The sequence below is a fragment of the Phlebotomus argentipes genome, unplaced genomic scaffold (assembly GCF_947086385.1).
Source record: "Phlebotomus argentipes unplaced genomic scaffold, Phlebotomus argentipes genome assembly scaffold_4, whole genome shotgun sequence".
NCBI classification, from domain to species: domain Eukaryota; kingdom Metazoa; phylum Arthropoda; class Insecta; order Diptera; family Psychodidae; genus Phlebotomus; species Phlebotomus argentipes.
Window position 1 is genome coordinate 11,176,355 of NW_026776174.1, and position 17,394 is coordinate 11,193,748.

Consider the following 17,394-nt stretch of genomic DNA (forward strand, 5'->3'; position numbering starts at 1 on the left):
TCGTGAATTTCCCCAGAAAAAGCCGCACGTGGCGAAGAATATTTTCTCCGCCACGTGCTAAGACCTCAATTTTGCATGAATTTTCTGTGCATTTGAAGCCTTGGAATGAGATTATCAATGTTCCTATGGTTTTGATCACACAGATAGAGAAAAGTGGACAAATTTACCGTGTTGAAATGTAAGATGTACAATTTACATATTCAACCCCGTGTTTTTCCCACAAATTCACAATCTTTGACTGAAGAACTTTGGAAAAATAGCCAATTTTCTGCGTCCCACTGAGTTAATGGAAAGCCCATAGTTAACTTTATGTACACACGCAGAAAGAATAAAATAGAAATTCTCGTGATTGAAGCAACATTCCATTTGCTTTTAATTCCATGAGTTTCTGACAATCCAAATGAACATTTCTTATCTCTGTGATTATGCCTGAATGAATAAATAAAAGGAAGTTGAGAAGAAAGCTGTGTTTTATGATTATGAACATCGCTGAGGGTCTTTCATGTCGTCCAGAGTCTTTGGGGCGCTACGGATTGCGAGTTCTTAAGGTCTTGCATGCATGCTTGTGAAAAATAAGATTCTCTGTTAACCCTTTACGCTTTCTGCAAACGTTTTCTTTTTTGTACACCATCGTAATTAAATGCAGAAGAGCGCAGTTTATTTACTATTTTCAATTCTGAATTTGCCAAACTGAAAATACAAACTTTCCTATACATTTTCTTCAATATCAGTATAATTGTTGATCCAAGGAGGATTTGAAGAACGTGTCAGCTTGTTGAAGATTTATCTGAGTAATTTTTCTACACCCAATTCCTACGAGATTTTCAGACTTCCGCTGCCAAGCTTGCATGCGAGTAGAGTTGGTTTCGCAAAGCGCGCGTTTTTTCAATTCAAGTCCGTTCAAGGGAGGTTCTGGACGCATGTGGTCACTCAGGAAGATATCTGGAACATTCCTCTGGCGTGTCTTGCATGAGATTTTCTCTATTTGATAATAAATTAACTGCATTTACATACTTTTCCTCACAAAATAGCTTTGAATCTCTGTGTGTAGTGTGTAAATAGTCAAGTGAGCTGCACAGGAAAGAGTCGCCAAGTGAGGGGAATGACGACAAACGTCTCTTGGCGAATGCCTAGAGATCCCAGGAGAAAAGGTGGTGCTTCACCAGCATGTCCCGCACACCATCTTTGAGCGGCTGGCTCTGAACACCCTTCTTGGCCGGTAATTCCCAGTCGGGATTGAGATTGAAGGCGAATTGCGAGAGGATGCGCACCTCGCACTTGATCTGCACCCATCCGGGTGAGTAGATGAAGCTCCACGGATAGTACCACTTCTGCACGATCTCCGCGCAGCTGCACAGCACCTCCAGCCAGAGGTGGAGCACCTGCTCGTTGAGCCCCAGGCACACGAGCGAGCGCAGCTTGACGTCCATCTGGGCGTGGGCGTTGTCGTGGCTCTGGTTGATGGACTGGACGGATCTGTAGAGCAGCTCCTCGGGCGTGAGCACCTTCCCGTCCTCATCCAAGCGGTACGTCTTGCACAGCACCAGACGACTGTACACGGAGTCGAAGTCCTTCTCCACCTCCCGCGTGGCCGCCTCCTCGATGAAGAGCCACGGGTGGCACGGGCCGCCCAGGAAGGAGGGCCGCCTCATGCCGTGCTCCAGCACCTGCTTGATTGTGGGCGCGAAGGTGCCCCGCACGAGGTCTGTCACCGTCTCTGAGATGGCGTCGTCGCCGGCGGAGCTGTACTGCTTGCTGCGCTCGTCCAGCAACTCCACGAACTTAGCCGGGAACCAGCCGCGTAGCCCGTTCAGCTCGCCCACCCAGCAATGTTCGTCCTTCTGGCTCACGATTGTAATGATGTCGTTGCGCCTGAAGCCCAGCTCGTCGTCATCGTGGCGCTCGAAGTCGTGCAGCGCCTTGGCGCGCCTCTTCCTATTGCGCGACACATTGATGTAGTCCTCGTGATCCTTGGCGTGGCTGCTCATCGTGTAGTCCGCCACCAGCTTTATGTGCGCCTGCAGCTTCGGCTCGATGGTGAGGAAGTGACGCGCCACTTTCAGGATCGCCTCTCGCAAGTCCACCAGGATCTCCGTTTGCCGGATGTTCTTCGACTTGAGATCCTCATCGCCGCCCTCGGCGCCAAATAGTAGCGTCTGGATCACTGATTTGCTCTTTTTCACCTGTCGCTTCGCTAGCTGCTGCTTGGGCAGATTGGGTGTGGCCTCGGGATTGCCCACGAGCGTCCCCTGGTCGGCCATCAAGTACGCCAAGTGCCGCCGGCGATGCGTGTCAATCACTGTCTGGCTCAGAGATCCGCCCACTTCCATGGAAATGGCGAAGAGATTCTCCACATCGTCAATGTCACCGGGAATGTCGCTCAAGGAGTTGAAGATTTGTGCAGAGTTCTCCAGATCCTTGAGGCTTGGCTCCTTGATCTTCAGCATGCCCAGCGTCAGCTGGAACAGCACGATGGAGCCGTCGTAGAAGAACCAGTCCCACACGCGCAGCAGAATCTTCATGTGCACCACATTGGCGAAGATGGTGAGGAACCAGTGCAGAGTGATCAGCGAGAGTTCGATATCGTGACTCTTCAGCGCCTCGTCCACAGAGCTGAGGTAGTTCCCAATCAGCGTCTGCATCACTCTCTGATCCGCCTGGATGCCCAGGAATGTGGAGGAGTAGTAGGATGCCGGCAAGAGGTCCTCTACAATCGTGGCCATCATCCAGAAGGCGTCCTCCTCCTCCATGTACAGCAGCAGCGAGGCTACAATGACTCCCGTTCCCTGGCAATAGCCAATGTCCGGATACAGCCAGGCAATTCCGCGCAGGACTCTTCGCAGCCGTGGAATCCCTGTGCCAGATGGCGAGCTGAAGCACACATTTGTGGGCATTATTCGCAGGATGTCCTTCTCAATCTGCTTGGACGTCATCAGGGCATCATTGCTGGACGCCTTCACGATCTCGCGGTAAGTCGTCTCCGTCTTGAGCTTCTTCTGCAGCGCCCCCGAGAGGCGCATCCACATCTGCGGTCGCAGGGAGTGCGGGATTCCGGCGCGAACCATGTTCCGGAGCTTCTCGGTGCGCGGCAGGACCACGTCCACAGTGTCCCAGGTCAGCTCGGTGGCCTCCTTGTGGTGCGAGAACTCCAGATGCGCTATCCACTGCAGCCGATGCTTGTCGTCCTCCACAAAGGGAATGCTGAGCAATTTGTTGGAGCTCTGCTCTGGGCCGTCCTCCTCCTCCACGCGAAAGCCGAACTCATCAAATCTATAATCGGGCTGGTCGCTGTCACTCTATCGAGACAGACGTGATTTATTATCTCCCGCAGAATAGATAAGGGACGCCCACTCACCTCTGGCTGGCCGAGCTTCGTGAGGATGTCCTGGGGCCACATCGAGGGTGTGAGCGCGGAAAAGGGTCCTCCAGGACTTGGGCGCACCAGATGCAGAGATTCAGCGATTTCCGCCAGCTCGGAGTCATCCTCGGAAGCAGCTGTGTCGAGTTTCTTCTGCAAGGAGGGACTTTCAGTGATTGACTTCGCTGCAGCTTTCGCTGTGACACTCACGATATGTTCCTCCCTGCCAGCATAGCCTTCGTGATCCCGCGCGCCGAACAGTGACTTGGCCATCTCCATCGTCCGCAAAGCAACGCTCCACAGGAGTGAAAACAACTGGAACACTTTGGTGGACAAGAGGAAGTGTCCGACGATGACACCCACACTGTGAAAGTTCGCAGAAGAATGCCGAGAAGCTCACGGAGCGAGGGATTCTCCAGTAGACCACGTGCATGATTTCAGGCCTTAACTGGCTTTAGTACCTTTGAGTTTCTGCTGCTTTGAGTGATTTGTTTCACATTGTTCGGCAGATATTGGTATTATTATCTGTTAATCAGCAAAGAATCAAATATCAAGCGCGATTTCAAGTTTCATTTCATGCTTCGAACGCAATATCTGCGATTTCCCAGAGCACATCATCTGAGCGAATGACAATGAAGTGTTGCCATGCGTCGCGAAGCAACAATTCTGCAGATTTTCCGCCAAACTCCCGGAAAGCGCCCCACTTCGCCCCCAAAAACACACACAAAGCGCTTTATTCATCCATTTATTTGACGCGAGTTTCCTTCCGGAGGACAGTTTACTCGTTCTCCTGCGATCGGATCCTGCCATTGGGATTGGTCACGCGGATGGAGAGCTGCTTGGCCCTCTCGACGATGTCCCGGCGCTTCTTGGACGACACTCCGTGGGCGATTTCGGCGCAGTACACGCGGTTCTGCATCATCAACACCTCCAGCTCGCGCAGATTGTGCACCAGGAACTTCTTGAAGCCCGTGGGCAGCATGTGGCGGGTCTTGCTATTGGAGCCGTAGCCGATGTTGGGCATCAGGAACTGACCCTTGAAGCGACGACGCACGCGATTGTCGATACCCTTGGGCTTTCTCCATTTTTGCTGGGAAAAGAGAAAAAGTCGAATGAGTTTTCTGGACATCAAGGAAGTGGCAAGAAGCTCACCTTTAGCTTGGCATATCGGTCAGATTGGTGGCGAATGAAGCGCTTCGTGCGCTTCTTCACGATCTTGGGTCTGTAGGCTGGCCGGATGGTCATTGCGGCTGGAAGAGATCAGAGAATTGCATGAGAAAACAATCCCAAAACATAACCACACACACACAAATCTTCCTATTCATAAATTCCATGCAAAACACTGAATTTCATGGATATTTCACAGTTATTGCATGCACTGATAATCCAAGTAAAGAATAAAAGAGGAATTGAGGCTGGAATTGCCTTATTTCACCTACATTTTGAGGAAAACTATAAGGTAAATCCACGTTTTCTGACAACCCAATAGAAAAGGCAGACTTGGAAACCGGAAACTCACTTGACGGCCGAATTCAGCGCTCGGCTGTGTTTTGTGGATCGGCATGACAGTCAGCGTTAACCGTTAAATTCGAATTCCCCACCCGATTGAGAAAATGTTTAATTATTATCCAATTTAAGTGACAAAAAGCCAACAAATCCGGACTGTCAGGACGTGATATTCATGTGATTTTCACAATAGATTTCACGAAATTTCGTGATTTCGTGAGGAATTCGAAGAGAATAACGGTAAAAAAATCTTCCCTAATGGAATTCCTCTGGTGGCCAACACTGAAAGCAGCCAATGTCAAAGGAAAAGGCGCAAAAGCTGCGTTCCGTCTGATTCTCACTCTCTGAGTTTTCTCTAATTTCACTGATTTTCCGGCGTATAATTTTCATCTGCAGGTGCAGAGAGCAGCAAGGATGAGTGTTCCACAATTGACAACTGGAGCCATAAAGGTATAACTTTGTTTTCTCCCTGAATTTGATGAGATTTCACAAGTTGTGAAATTAACCTCTCTTGTCGGCTCTCTGCAGAGGCTCACCGAGGGTTCTCAGGAGAAGCCCATTCTCCAGATGCTGGGCAAGAAGCAGATCTCTCAGAATGACAGCGAGCGGTATCGGCTGTTGATCTCAGACGGCGTTCATGTGCACAGCTTCGCCATACTCAACACGCAGTTGAATTACTTGATTCACGATGGCTCACTGTGCGACTACACAGTCTTCCGTCTGCAGAGCTACAGCACGTCCAAGATCAACAAGGAAGGCACAAGTGATAGGTAAGAATGTTCTCAGTCAATTTATTAGATACAAAGCGCTGATGGGTTTCCTTGCAGACACGTAATTGTCATGGCAGGCGTTGATGTTCTCATGTCGGGCGATCAAGTGGGCGAGAGAATCGGAACTCCAGTGAATTTGGATCAAAAGGGCAGCAACAGCAGCGCAATGGGAGCGACTTCCTCAACTCCAGCGTCCTCCGGACGGCCCCAGAACTCCCCTCGCGTAAGTGTGCAGCGCGGCAACGCCGGTGATTCGGGTGATTTGCGGAATTCCGCCGTCAATCCGATCTGCAGTCTCACGCCGTACGTGAACAAGTGGGTGATCAAGGCGCGCGTGGTGCAGAAGGCCAGTATTCGCACGTGGAAAAACGACAGGGGCGAAGGGAAGCTGTTCAGCTTCGAGGTGGTGGACGAGAGCGGCGAGATCCGCGCCACGGCGTTCAGGGAGCAAGTGGACAAGTTCTACGACATGCTTCAGGTGGACAAGGTGTACTTGATCAGCAGGTGCACGATGAAGCCGGCGGACAAGCGCTTCAACACCACCAAGAACGACTACGAGCTGACGCTGAACAGCGACACGGTGATCCAGGAGTGTCCGGACGACATGAACACGCCCAAGGTGCAGTACAACTTCGTGCCGATCTCGCAGATTGTCAACCTGGAGGCGAACAGCATGATCGACGTGATCGGCGTGTGCAGCAACGCCGGCGAGATGGTTCAGTTCACGGCGCGCTCGAGCGGACGAGAGCTGCGCAAGCGCGACCTGACGCTCGTGGACCAGAGCAAGGCCAGCGTGATCCTCACGCTGTGGGGCGACGACGCGGAGTCCTTCGAAGCCACGTACCAGCCGGTGGTGTGCATCAAGGGCTGCCGCGTGACGGAGTTCGGCGGCGGCAAGACTGTGTCGCTGATCGGCAACAGCATGATGAAGTTGAATCCGGACATCCCGGAGGGACACCGCGTGCGCGGGTGGTTCGACAACGGCGGCAGCGACGAGGTCAGCACGAACGTGTCCACGCGCATCGGCGGCGCGGCCGGCATCAAGACGGAGTGGGTGACGTTCCACGAGGCGAAGGTGCGGAGCCTGGGCATGGGCGACGCGCCCGACTACTTCCAGACCAAGGCCATCGTGCATCTCGTGCGCATGAGCAGCGCCGTGTACAAGTCCTGTCCGCAGGGTGATTGTAACAAGAAGGTCGTGGACCAGGACGACGGCACGTACAGATGCGAGAAGTGCAACACGTCCTACGCCAACTTCAAGTATCGCTTCCTCGTGTCGGTGAGTCGATCTTATCTCTGATGATAGCGTTGAAAGCTAGAATCCTTCAGCTTAGCGCTATATCTTAACCCAAATAGGAATAATGGACGCATTCTAAGCAGACTTAGCTACCAAAGTGAAATGTTAAGAAGCGATTCTTTGACAATTAATCACCTCTCTTTGCATTCTCTGATTCCTGCAGATGAGCATCGGCGACTGGACGTCGAATCGCTGGGTGACGTGCTTCAACGAAGTGGCCGAGCAGATAATCGGCAGGAGCGCCCAGGAGGTTGGAGAGCTGCTCAGCATGAATCCCGATGAAGCCGAAACTGTGCTGTCTGGCATTCATTTCAAGAGCTTCATCTTCAAACTGCGCATCAAGATGGAACATTTTGGCGACACGAGCCGCAACAAGATCACCGTTGTCGCTGCGACGCCAGTGAACCACAAGGACTACAATGAGTATCTGATCAATAATCTCTCCAATCTCACGGGAATTGCCACAAATTAAGAAACTTCTCCAGTCTTTTTCATTACATTCATCATCATATTATATTGAACTCAAGTGAAGTTGTTGGATTCGAAATAAAGGGAGTTGAATTGCACTCCATGGCTTAGTGGTGGAAGAGACGCACGCTGGTGTGTGCCAGGACCATTCCGTGCTCGTTGCAGGCCTCGATGACGCCGGCGTCGTTGGTGGAGCCCGCCGGGCTGCCGATGAACGACACGCCGGACTGGCGCGCGCGGTCGATGTTGTCGCGGAAGGGGAAGAAGGCGTCCGAGGCGAGCGCCACGCCGGACAGCTGGCGCGCCCAGGATGCGCGATCGGCGGCCGTAAGCGCGGCCGGCGGCTGCTCGAACATGGCCTCGAACTGCGCCACGGGCATGTCCTTGCCGACGGTGTTGTTGACATAGTTGTCGATGGCGTTGGAGATCTCGGCGCGCTTCACGCCCTTGCGGAACTGCATGCCCACGACCTTGGGATGCTGGCGCAGCCACCAGTTGTCCGCCTTGTCGCCGGCCAGGCGCGTGCAGTGGATGCGCGACTGCTGGCCAGCGCCGATGCCGATCACCTGGCCGTCCTTGGCGTAGCACACGGAGTTGCTCTGCGTGTACTTGAGGGCAATTGTGGCCACAATGAGATCTCTGGCGGCGCTCTTCGGCAAGTTCTTGTCTTTCGTCACCATGTTCGCGAAGAGAGACTCGTCGATCTTCATATCGTTGCGGCGCTGCTCCATTTGCAGCCCAAACAGCGTCTTCCTCTCCATGAGGCAAGGCTCATAGTTGGGATCGATCTGAAAGAAGTGCGAAAGCCATCATGTTAATGCTTTGTCTCGTTTCTGAGCGTTGAGATTTTAGGATTTTAGCGAAAATCGACATGCAAATATTGTATCTTTTTGGCGGATATTAAATCGTTAAAATCATCATAATCGGAAAATTAGTTCGTTACAGCTCAACTTTATATGCAGAAATTGGAAAAAAATGATTTGAGACCCTCTGACTAAATCTTAGGACAGAGTCGCGAGCTTACCTGGAGGACGCAGTAGGCGCCGTTCTTCTTCTTGCGCAGGATCTCCAGCGCCTCCGGTTCGTAGCCGGGCGCGATGATGCCGTCGGACACTTCGCGCGAGATGATCTTGGCCGTGGCGACGTCGCACACGTCCGAGACGGCCACAAAGTCCCCGAACGACGACATGCGGTCGGCGCCGCGGGCGCGTGCGTAGGCCGTGGCCAGCGGCGTGAGGGAGTCGAAGATGTCGTCCACCATGCAGAGCTGCGCCTGTTCGCGCGTCAGCGGCACACCTACGGCCGCGCCGGCCGGCGAGACGTGCTTGAAGCTCGTGGCGGCGGGCAGATTGAGTGCCGCCTTGAGCTCGCGCACGAGCTGCCAGCCATTGAGGGCGTCGCAGAGATTGATGAAGCCCGGAGAGCTGTTGACCACCTTCAGTGGCAGCTCCTTGAGCGTGGTGAAGAGCTGCGCGGGCTTCTGGTGCGGATTCATGCCGTAGCGCAGCGGCAGGTGTGACACGCCCGCCGAGAACTGCTTGCGGAAGTAATCTGAGATGGCGTCATCGTAGAGGGCAGTGCAGGTGAAGGCCTTGAGCGCCAGTCGCTGCCTGGTCTCCGCCGTGGTGTCGCCGGACGTCTCGAGCTCCCGGAAGACGGCCTCGTAGTCGTCGGGGTCACAGAGAACCGTGACTCTGGCGTGGTTCTTCGCCGCCGCGCGCAGCAGAGTCACACCGCCGATGTCGATGTTCTCCACGGCCTCGGCCAGCGTGACGCCCTCGCGCGACACGGTGTTCACGAAGGGATAGAGATTGCACACGACCACCTGGATGAGCTCGTAGCCCTGCTTCTGCAGATCCGCCTGGTCGGCCGCCGTGTCTCTGGAGAGGATTCCGCCGTGCACTGCCGGATGGAGCGTCTTCACGCGCCCGCCCAGCATCTCCGGCGCCCCCGTGATGTCCGCCACATCCTTCACGCTTAGGCCACTCTCACGCAGGCTCTTGGCCGTGCCACCGCTGGCCACCAGCTTCAGTCCCAGCGCCTGCAAGCGCTTCCCCAGCGGCACCAAGTTCGTCTTGTCCGAAACACTAATCAAGGCCAATTTGCCGGACGCCATCGCGCTTCTGTGTTCAAGTCTGGGCGGATTCCACGCAACTGGCGAAAGTGTTCTGGAGAAATGCGAAGTAGCAACTATTTATAAACCCTGTTTTTCAACCCAGATTGACTGTGTTTTCCTCGCGTGGATGAGCGGAAAAATAATGGGATTGAGTGCGCAAAGGGTCAATCGGCAGCGCTGATAAGGAATCCTCACAGCTTCGCTTCTGATAATGTTCGATGGATTGGAGGCAGTGTGAATTGAACTACTTACTCTCCGTGGAGGCGATCAATTGGGAAACGCAGAAAAATCCGCAAAACACTTGTTGATCAGCAAGGAAACGTGCTTCTGGCCGCCGCTCTGACGATTGCTGGAGATCGACTGGATGCAGTGGCGTAGCGACTCGCGTAGCGAAGATGATGTAATAAAAGCCCGAAAGGAGTCACAATGTTTGCCATATAACTTCATACTTGATAAATTGTTTCTGCTTGGAAATTCTCCTTGATCATATCAATAAATTAAATAGAAAAAGACTAGGCTCGGATCTCAACAGCTTGTGCTTCTCACCTGGTTAAGATCTTAGCCAGGAATCTTAGCAAAAGAAAGCGAAAAAATAGTTTTTTAATCTCAACTTTGAGATCTTAGCGCGATGTTGACCGAGAATAGCTCAGATCGAAGCTAGGATTGGTTCTGATCGTTGGCAATAGTGAAATACCTCTGAAATTGTTAAAAATACTGGACATTTTTTATTTATCAGAAAATAAATGATCTTTATAGACTAGACTTCACTTAATTCAGTATTTATATGGACAAAGGATTGAGTTGGGTGGAGTTAATTCAGCTTTGCACTCCAAAAATGTGTAATTTATTCCAAAGCGCGCCTTCATTCGTTGCCAACTTCATGCTCATCGGCCGCCGTTGAAAAGTTTGCGGCTCACAAGTGTTGTAGAAATCATGTGCGAAGATTGCAAATTCTCAAAACAGTGACTTTTTAGCAAATATACTGACTAATTTAAGTAGAAAAGACTTGAATGGTGTGTCTGGTGTGTTGACGTGATGAGTTCGAAATTTAGGTAATGCGCGAGATTGCTTCTGAGGCAGGAAATGAAGCGTCAATTGAGGCTAATTGGTTTGTTTACCTTTTTGCAGCGATGTCGATGAGTACGGCTTTCAGAGGCCAGCGGATTTCGACTACGGCAGCTATGAGGAGATCATGTCTGAGTATCTGAAGGTGCTCACGAGGCGCCAAATGCAGTGGGAGAAGTACATGCGGTCGCACGAGCTCACGATGAGCAGAGCGCTGAAGAGATATGTCCGCAAAGGCGTTCCTGGTAAAGCTCTTTGCTGATGGCGGGAGTTGGACAGAGTGTAGCATTGTTGGCTTTTGCAGCTCATCTGCGCGGTATTGTGTGGATGAAGACATCCGGCGCCTCGGCGGCGAGGGCGTCCGCCCCGTCGCTGTACCGCAATCTGCTGTTCGAGCAGCACGACGAGGACGTGGTGGACATGATCAAGATCGATCTGCCGCGCACCTTTCCCAACAACATCTTCTTCCCGGACGTGCAGAGCCAGCTGTTCAACATCCTCGTGGCCTACGCGCATCTCAACAAGGACGTGGGCTACTGCCAGGGCCTGAACTACATCGCCGGGCTGCTGCTGATCGTGACGAAGGACGAGGAAGGCACGTTCTGGCTGCTGCGGCACATCGTGGAGGTCATCGCCCCGAACTACCACACCAAGTCCATGAGTGGCCTCATCGTCGACATCGGCGTGCTCAACGAGCTGCTCAAAGTGCGGGTCCCTGACGTCCACGCCCACACCAAGATGCTGGGCCTTCCCTGGGCTGTGATTGTCACCAAGTGGTTCATCTGCCTCTTCGCCGAGGTGCTTCCAACCGAGACTGTGCTGCGCATTTGGGACTGCCTCTTCGCCGAGGGATACAAGGTGGGTGAGAAGGGCTATGAAAAATGTACAACTTGACCAACTTAGAGGCAATATTTGCTCGTGTTGACCCAAAGAACGCCCACGCCATCGGGGCGTCCAATTAGGGACCTTCGACCTTTCAATTCCCCCCAGTTATTGTGTGATTGATGCTCTCTAGCGTGCACGGATGACTTTCTGGCTTCTCCACCCACGAAACCCACAAAGCTCAAAGCTCTGAATTCCCACAGAAAGTGCACAACTTCTGTCCCCTGACTTCGCCTCGTTTTCCAACCAAGTTTGAAGCCTTGTGTTTCTCTTGCAGATTTTATTTCGTGTCAGCGTGACATTAATAATGCGCCATCGGGATACTTTAATGGCCACAGAGGACATTTCGCAGCTGGCGAATGTTTTTCGAGAAATGCTGCAAAGTGCGATGGTGACGAATTGCCACGAGTTCATGAGCAGCATATTCACCATTCCGGGTAACATAAGGCGCCGTGATATCGAATCTCTACGGACTCAGGTGGTCGTTCAGGAGGACATTAAGGGTGTCATATGCTAATCAAGGGAGTGAATATCTGTTCAGACATGCAATGCAGCTACCAAAGAACTCACAACAGATGCAGCCTTAATAACTACTCCAAAAAAAAAACACTCGATTTTCTGCTTAATAACTCGAAAAATGACGCCATATCAGTTTGAATTTTAATGCGGCAGCAATTAATATATTGATCAATCCCAAGAGATTGCCAAAGGAGAAAAAATATGTATTTGATGGTGAAGTTTTTCTAACACGTGAAAACCTTAAATGTTTGTTACGAATTATATTGATAGTATTACAGGAAAGTGAGGAATTTTTAACGCGATAGATTTTGTATTATGAGTCAAGTTTTTAGAATTTGAGATTAAGAATGTTTTTGTTTATATTGTCTGGGGCATTTTATTACCCTTACTCAATTTTTAAATAGTATTTGACTTCCATTATTGAATGTCTTTTCAAATGGCGGGGCTTCTAAAGTGACGGAGTTCAATAGATTATCCAACTAGAAGCTTCAACTGCCAATTGAAGGTATAAAAATCGTCACAAAATCCTTACTTCTAAGTGTTCTAATGCAACTAGGCTCCGCCCATTGGAAAACCCAGCCCATTTAGAAATTGAACGTATATTAAAGTCCTTGCATACTCTTTCCCATTGAAAAGCAGACTCAGAGCGAGACATTAGGAGTATTTTTCATGTTTTTGCGTCTCACATTCTTTTGTCTATGAGTGCTAAAAATAGTGAACTTGTGAAAAGTCTCGTGATTTGAGTAATATTAAATTTTATCTGAACGGTGCGCGGTGAATAAAGGAAAAATATGTATACGTAATGTTGGAAGGAAATGAAAATAGTCACAATTCACGCAAAGTTTGTATCCAAAGTAGGGTTAAAAAGTTAGTGAACTAGTCGAAAGTGGGAATGCTGGAGGCGACAAAGTGAATTTTGCAATAATAAAAGAAAAATTGATTTGAGAGCACTTGAGTGTTTTTGGGAGTAAAAGACGGTTTGTTGTATGTATTTTTCTAAATTTATTTTTGATGCGAACATGTGGTATGATTTAATGCATGCTTAAATGCACTTGTCAAAAGCGAAAGAATATAGAAAAAACCTCACACGTTGCAATGATTAACACAAAATCACACACAATAATGCTTCTCTCCGCAAATGTGTCCAGATATTATTCAAAAATGCTCATATTCACTTTTACGTGTTTCGACTATAACAATCAATAATGTCGTAAGTATTTCTTTGCAACAAATACATTTTTTTGTGGATTAGCGCACTACCAACAAATTATCGTTTACACAACTATTCAAGAGTCAAGCCTTAATGAAGCTGGGAAACTATAAAACAAATATAGAGATTAACTTTGCAAATTTCTAGTCATTCAATTTATGTTTTCTCTAATAACATTCTCAATATGGTTCATCAAACAAATGTCTTATTATTCTATATCGAGCAGTTTTATACTTTTACTTTAATATATATATACTTTTGTGATCCACACAAAAGGGAAATTTGTTCAGTTCAACATGTTTTGATCGTCACAATAACTCTTCTTTTCAATATATTTTTCTTTCTTTCTCTTGTGATTACAATTCTCTTTAACAAAGTATACTTGATATAATCATTTTTAACATCTTCTCTTTCTCTAACTGATTGAAAATATTGTCTGGCACGATTTAATCTTACTTACAATGTATTTTTTTTTTAAGTATTTTATACAACTCTTTCGCTAACGCCAACACGACTCGCAACTTTTGCATCTTCTACACAAGGATTAATCCAACAGGTTTTTTTTCCCAATATTATGAGCTTACAATGCTTTCTCCGACGCTTTTTTACATTCTATAATAATAACACAAGAGTCAACAACAGTTTCACCGTGATGTTTAGCATTAATTGCATTTACACAGAGTGTGGCATGAGAAGATCAAATCAGAGAGATTTCAACGTTTTTCTTTCCTAAAATCGATTGTATTTGCACAGTTAAGTATCATTAAATTTGCCAATTGGTTTTGTATAAATTCCTGCTTTTTTTCCTCCATTCTTCGTCAACTCATAATATTTATCCATCGAAATATAATTGCTTTTTTGTTACAAAATGATCACAGATCTGCACATTATCTGGCTTATCTTGCAAAAACGGAAAAAAGAGAGAGAAAAAAACTAAACCTTCCCAACCATTCACTCCTTTCTGCAACCGCGCATGCTTTCAGTAGTCAAAGATCGATGCTATTTATGCCTTGAATCTGTGATATTTGATTGTTTTGTGATCGACTTGATATTTATAAGAAATAATCATGTCAAAATTGGTCTATTTCGTCTTCAGTTTCACGCTCGGCTTCGTTGGACTGAAAAAATTCCTCATCGCACTTTTTGACTACCTAACATTTAAGAAGAAACATAAATCAACTGCACTTAAAATGCTACGAATCTTTAAAAACATTTCCAAGTATTCAATATAGTGTTAATTTCTTATCTTTACGCCTCTTAATATTCATTTTTTTTTAGAACTATAACGGTAGTGAAACGCTTGTTTTTTCACTGGTATTTCGAATGTTTATCCTTTTTCTCTTCATCAATAATAATAATAATCATAATAATATATTTTAATTCCACTACAACTTAAACTAAACTCTTATCATAAATGATTTCTTCATACTTTCTCAATGTTTCCAAATACAACGCGAGTGACTTAAGTTAACATATAGTAAAAGGTGTTTTTTGTGGTGTGGAAAGAATTTCGGGTCCATGCAATGAAATTTCAATAAGAGACTAACTAATCCTGGACACTCGTTCATATTTAGAATGCGCTTCAAGTGTGAAAGTTCATCCTCGTCAAGAGAGTGAAGTATGAAAAGATGTTAGAGTGCATTCGGTATCTTCTAATGTTCTTCTGTCTCACGATTGAGTCAGACACCGTGGAGAGATAGTGTTATAAGCCGCTGCTGGTCGAGGCGTTACCAAGATTGCTCTCCAGGGTGTCTTCTTTATGTCAGAGTGGCTGTTTGTAGACCTCAATGGCTGGTGTTAGCATATCAACTCGAGTTGATATTGATGAATCACTACAAGAAACACACAGAGAATAGTTGAAACTCAAGGCTATCGCAGCACTTGGCTTAACTCAACCTTTTCTAATCGTCTTAGGACAAAAATTAAGACAAAAGGTGAGATATATCCTCGGATTTAACTGATATTTTACGGATCTTTATCGTTTGTTAAGTATCATTTTTTATCGTTAAATTCACGCACAGAATGAACTGAAAGATTCTCAGGAGACAATCGTGTGATGTCGTAGGAAAATAGCTTCGACAATCTTTCAGTGTGTCCTAAGACAGAGTTGGTCATTCGTTTGATAACACAAAAAAGTTGCACTTCCTGGACTGTAATCTTCGTGAAATGAACTAGAACAGGTAAATCTGCACATTTGTGGTCTAAGACAACTGAAACTCGATTGGCGACAAGTCACACTCCGGATTAGGAGGGGGTTTACCTTAAATTCTCTATCCTGGGCCTACGGTTGAGACCGCGTCGTCGAATATGTCTTTCTCGTTTGCATCTACAATCACAATGCAGGACGCACAGCGCAACTGATGATATAAGTGTGATAATGAATGGCACCACGAAGAAATTGACGATCATGGACACTTGATCGTCGCGATTGTAGCTCGTCATGACGACGGTTTTGTTCATCTTGGAGAAGTAGCAGGGGAAGATGGCGCCCTCGATGCCGTACAGGTCCGTGAAGTTGCGGCACTTGACGCTTGGTGGGTAGCCGCAGCCCTTGATGTTGACGAGCAGCTGCGCCTCCTCGGACTGCGGCTGCAGCTCGGTGTAGTTGGCCAGGTGCGGCCACGTGGTTTGGTTGGCGATGTCGGCGGAGGTGGGCAGCGTGAGATTGGTGGAGTTGACGTAGGTGACGTAGATGTGGGTGCAGCGGTACATGTCCGAGGTGCAGCCCTCGCGGCAGGAGCTCCAGGAGCAGTTGAAGATGCCCATGAGGTCCTCGCGGCGCGTGGTGGTGCACAGCGTGGGGTTGTCGATGAAGTCAAAGACGAGGGTGGAGATGGCGGGGTCCACGTAGAGCGGCACGAGGAAGAGCAGCGAGGCGCCCGCCGTGACGGAGAAGAAGGCCAGCGTGGATGTCACGTAGAAGTTGGCCTTCTCGCGCCACGTTCGCTCCACTTTGTTGGCATTCTTCTTGGCTGGGGCCAGTTCCTTCGCCTTCCGCAGTCGCAGTTCCTGTTGCTGCTGTTCGAGGAGCAATTCAGAACTGCCGCTCCTCATTGTCGCTGGCTAGCTAGTTGCCTCCACTTGGTTGTTGCTGTCCTGTCCGTTGATAGCAGCGCGCCTTCCGCGATGTCCACAGCATCCCCGACACGACGGACGCCGAAGGACTCATCGGGAGGCACTCGGCGGCGCTCGTGCCTCGCGTTCCACTTTGGGCGCGTTCGCGACAAGCGAAACTATGGCTCAGCAGCAACTTCAATGTGCCCTGCTCGACTACACAATGTTCATGACCACAGACATTAAAAGAGAGGGAACACGACGCTCTAGCTTCTGCCTTTTCGGCGGAACATGGAGATTACTTAATTGATTTTGTGGTTTATACAATTCTCCTTCACTTTGCTTGGCTGGAAGGCGTCACACGCAATACAAATTTAACAGGATCGTAAATTTACACCCCTATTCTCCCTTCATTTCACCTTCGCTGTTCGAAAACCTTCACGATGAGCCTGCAGAAGAGCTTAGTGTCCCTCCTGGTGACATCATTAAACGCCAATTTCCCTCATGCGAAAATCGATAAAGCGATTAAATACTGGCAATTCCCTTGAATCACTCGTCACAGATTCTTTCATAGCGTGAACTCTTCATTAAATTCCCACACTGACTGACGTTCTTTCCGTCAATTCACTCACTTTTTTCATTCACTTTCCCATGCCCAGAATAAATTGGGCAATATTACGTAAAGTGCACTTTTTTCCCCAACACGGAAAAAGCGGAATTATACTTCTAGAGCGCACAAAAAAGGAGATTTGTAATCCGAAAAAAGTACTGTAATCAAGTCCTGTCGATGGGAAATGTCGTGCAAACACTTTTTCATATCATTATTACATAATCGAAGCGACCGAAATCAAAATCATGAAAGCAGCTGTAATCTTGATAAATATTTTAGCCTCTGTTTGCCTCTCTTCGTCACACAATCGCTCTCCCCAAAAAACAAGGCGAATGGGGCGCAACTTTGTGCACTCTGTGGGGCGAAAATGATGGGAAAACCACCCTCGAAAGTGTCCCTCAAGCTCAATAATGAAAATGTCCAATAACTTTTTTCTCCTCACACACAAGAATTATTCACAGAAAATTAAGGCATGGCAATTTTTATGAATCGCGCTATGAGGATAACTGACTGTGAGCAGAATTTTCCTCTACATGGGA

General features: G+C 48.4%; 6 protein-coding genes across 6 annotated transcripts; 2 read left to right on the plus strand and 4 right to left on the minus strand.

Moving 5' to 3' along the window:
* Positions 1-963: 963 nt before the first annotated feature.
* On the minus strand, positions 964-4,066 carry LOC132258372 (small G protein signaling modulator 3 homolog). Its single transcript, XM_059755680.1, has 3 exons — positions 3,569-4,066; positions 3,356-3,511; positions 964-3,296 (listed from the first exon to the last, which is right to left on the minus strand). The coding sequence occupies exons 1-3, from the start codon at positions 3,635-3,637 to the stop codon at positions 1,131-1,133; spliced, it is 2,391 nt and encodes a 796-aa protein (XP_059611663.1). The 5' UTR covers positions 3,638-4,066; the 3' UTR covers positions 964-1,130.
* A 23-nt stretch (positions 4,067-4,089) lies between these two features.
* LOC132258377 (large ribosomal subunit protein eL32) lies at positions 4,090-4,931 on the minus strand. The gene is made up of 3 exons (XM_059755686.1): positions 4,798-4,931; positions 4,511-4,608; positions 4,090-4,448 (listed from the first exon to the last, which is right to left on the minus strand). Exons 2-3 carry the CDS (start codon positions 4,601-4,603, stop codon positions 4,137-4,139), a joined length of 405 nt encoding a protein of 134 aa, XP_059611669.1. The 5' UTR covers positions 4,604-4,608; positions 4,798-4,931; the 3' UTR covers positions 4,090-4,136.
* Positions 4,932-5,140: 209 nt separating this feature from the next.
* LOC132258373 (replication protein A 70 kDa DNA-binding subunit) lies at positions 5,141-7,418 on the plus strand. Its single transcript, XM_059755682.1, has 4 exons — positions 5,141-5,314; positions 5,393-5,634; positions 5,692-6,913; positions 7,095-7,418. Exons 1-4 carry the CDS (start codon positions 5,279-5,281, stop codon positions 7,401-7,403), a joined length of 1,809 nt encoding a protein of 602 aa, XP_059611665.1. The 5' UTR covers positions 5,141-5,278; the 3' UTR covers positions 7,404-7,418.
* LOC132258374 (bifunctional purine biosynthesis protein ATIC) lies at positions 7,417-10,261 on the minus strand. The gene is made up of 3 exons (XM_059755683.1): positions 9,768-10,261; positions 8,424-9,567; positions 7,417-8,187 (listed from the first exon to the last, which is right to left on the minus strand). The coding sequence occupies exons 2-3, from the start codon at positions 9,513-9,515 to the stop codon at positions 7,507-7,509; spliced, it is 1,773 nt and encodes a 590-aa protein (XP_059611666.1). The 5' UTR covers positions 9,516-9,567; positions 9,768-10,261; the 3' UTR covers positions 7,417-7,506.
* Positions 10,262-10,322: 61 nt separating this feature from the next.
* LOC132258375 (growth hormone-regulated TBC protein 1-A) lies at positions 10,323-12,917 on the plus strand. Its single transcript, XM_059755684.1, has 4 exons — positions 10,323-10,567; positions 10,644-10,825; positions 10,885-11,438; positions 11,740-12,917. Exons 1-4 carry the CDS (start codon positions 10,551-10,553, stop codon positions 11,977-11,979), a joined length of 993 nt encoding a protein of 330 aa, XP_059611667.1. The 5' UTR covers positions 10,323-10,550; the 3' UTR covers positions 11,980-12,917.
* Positions 12,918-13,525: 608 nt separating this feature from the next.
* On the minus strand, positions 13,526-17,348 carry LOC132258376 (protein tipE). Its single transcript, XM_059755685.1, has 2 exons — positions 15,452-17,348; positions 13,526-15,023 (listed from the first exon to the last, which is right to left on the minus strand). Exons 1-2 carry the CDS (start codon positions 16,243-16,245, stop codon positions 14,954-14,956), a joined length of 864 nt encoding a protein of 287 aa, XP_059611668.1. The 5' UTR covers positions 16,246-17,348; the 3' UTR covers positions 13,526-14,953.
* Positions 17,349-17,394: the final 46 nt, after the last annotated feature.

What these genes read in the sequence shown, in the direction of transcription:
- LOC132258377 (XM_059755686.1), bottom strand. Translation starts at nt 4,603, where the DNA reads ATGACCATCCGGCCAGCCTACAGACCCAAGATCGTGAAGAAGCGCACG. An exon ending in ACCGATATGCCAAGCTAAAG is followed by an intron (nt 4,449 to 4,510) that starts GTGAGCTTCTTG and finishes CTCTTTTCCCAG; the next exon opens with CAAAAATGGAGAAAGCCCAA.
- LOC132258376 (XM_059755685.1), bottom strand. Translation starts at nt 16,245, where the DNA reads ATGAGGAGCGGCAGTTCTGAATTGCTCCTCGAACAGCAGCAACAGGAA. An exon ending in CCCAGGATAGAGAATTTAAG is followed by an intron (nt 15,024 to 15,451) that starts GTAAACCCCCTC and finishes TGTTTCTTGTAG; the next exon opens with TGATTCATCAATATCAACTC.
- LOC132258374 (XM_059755683.1), bottom strand. Translation starts at nt 9,515, where the DNA reads ATGGCGTCCGGCAAATTGGCCTTGATTAGTGTTTCGGACAAGACGAAC. An exon ending in GCGCCTACTGCGTCCTCCAG is followed by an intron (nt 8,188 to 8,423) that starts GTAAGCTCGCGA and finishes CACTTCTTTCAG; the next exon opens with ATCGATCCCAACTATGAGCC.
- LOC132258375 (XM_059755684.1), top strand. An exon ending in TGTCCGCAAAGGCGTTCCTG is followed by an intron (nt 10,826 to 10,884) that starts GTAAAGCTCTTT and finishes TGGCTTTTGCAG; the next exon opens with CTCATCTGCGCGGTATTGTG. An exon ending in TCTTCGCCGAGGGATACAAG is followed by an intron (nt 11,439 to 11,739) that starts GTGGGTGAGAAG and finishes TTTCTCTTGCAG; the next exon opens with ATTTTATTTCGTGTCAGCGT.
- LOC132258373 (XM_059755682.1), top strand. Translation starts at nt 5,279, where the DNA reads ATGAGTGTTCCACAATTGACAACTGGAGCCATAAAG. An exon ending in TGACAACTGGAGCCATAAAG is followed by an intron (nt 5,315 to 5,392) that starts GTATAACTTTGT and finishes GGCTCTCTGCAG; the next exon opens with AGGCTCACCGAGGGTTCTCA. An exon ending in AAGGAAGGCACAAGTGATAG is followed by an intron (nt 5,635 to 5,691) that starts GTAAGAATGTTC and finishes GTTTCCTTGCAG; the next exon opens with ACACGTAATTGTCATGGCAG.
- LOC132258372 (XM_059755680.1), bottom strand. Translation starts at nt 3,637, where the DNA reads ATGGAGATGGCCAAGTCACTGTTCGGCGCGCGGGATCACGAAGGCTAT. An exon ending in CTGGCAGGGAGGAACATATC is followed by an intron (nt 3,512 to 3,568) that starts GTGAGTGTCACA and finishes CCCTCCTTGCAG; the next exon opens with AAGAAACTCGACACAGCTGC. An exon ending in CGAAGCTCGGCCAGCCAGAG is followed by an intron (nt 3,297 to 3,355) that starts GTGAGTGGGCGT and finishes CTGTCTCGATAG; the next exon opens with AGTGACAGCGACCAGCCCGA.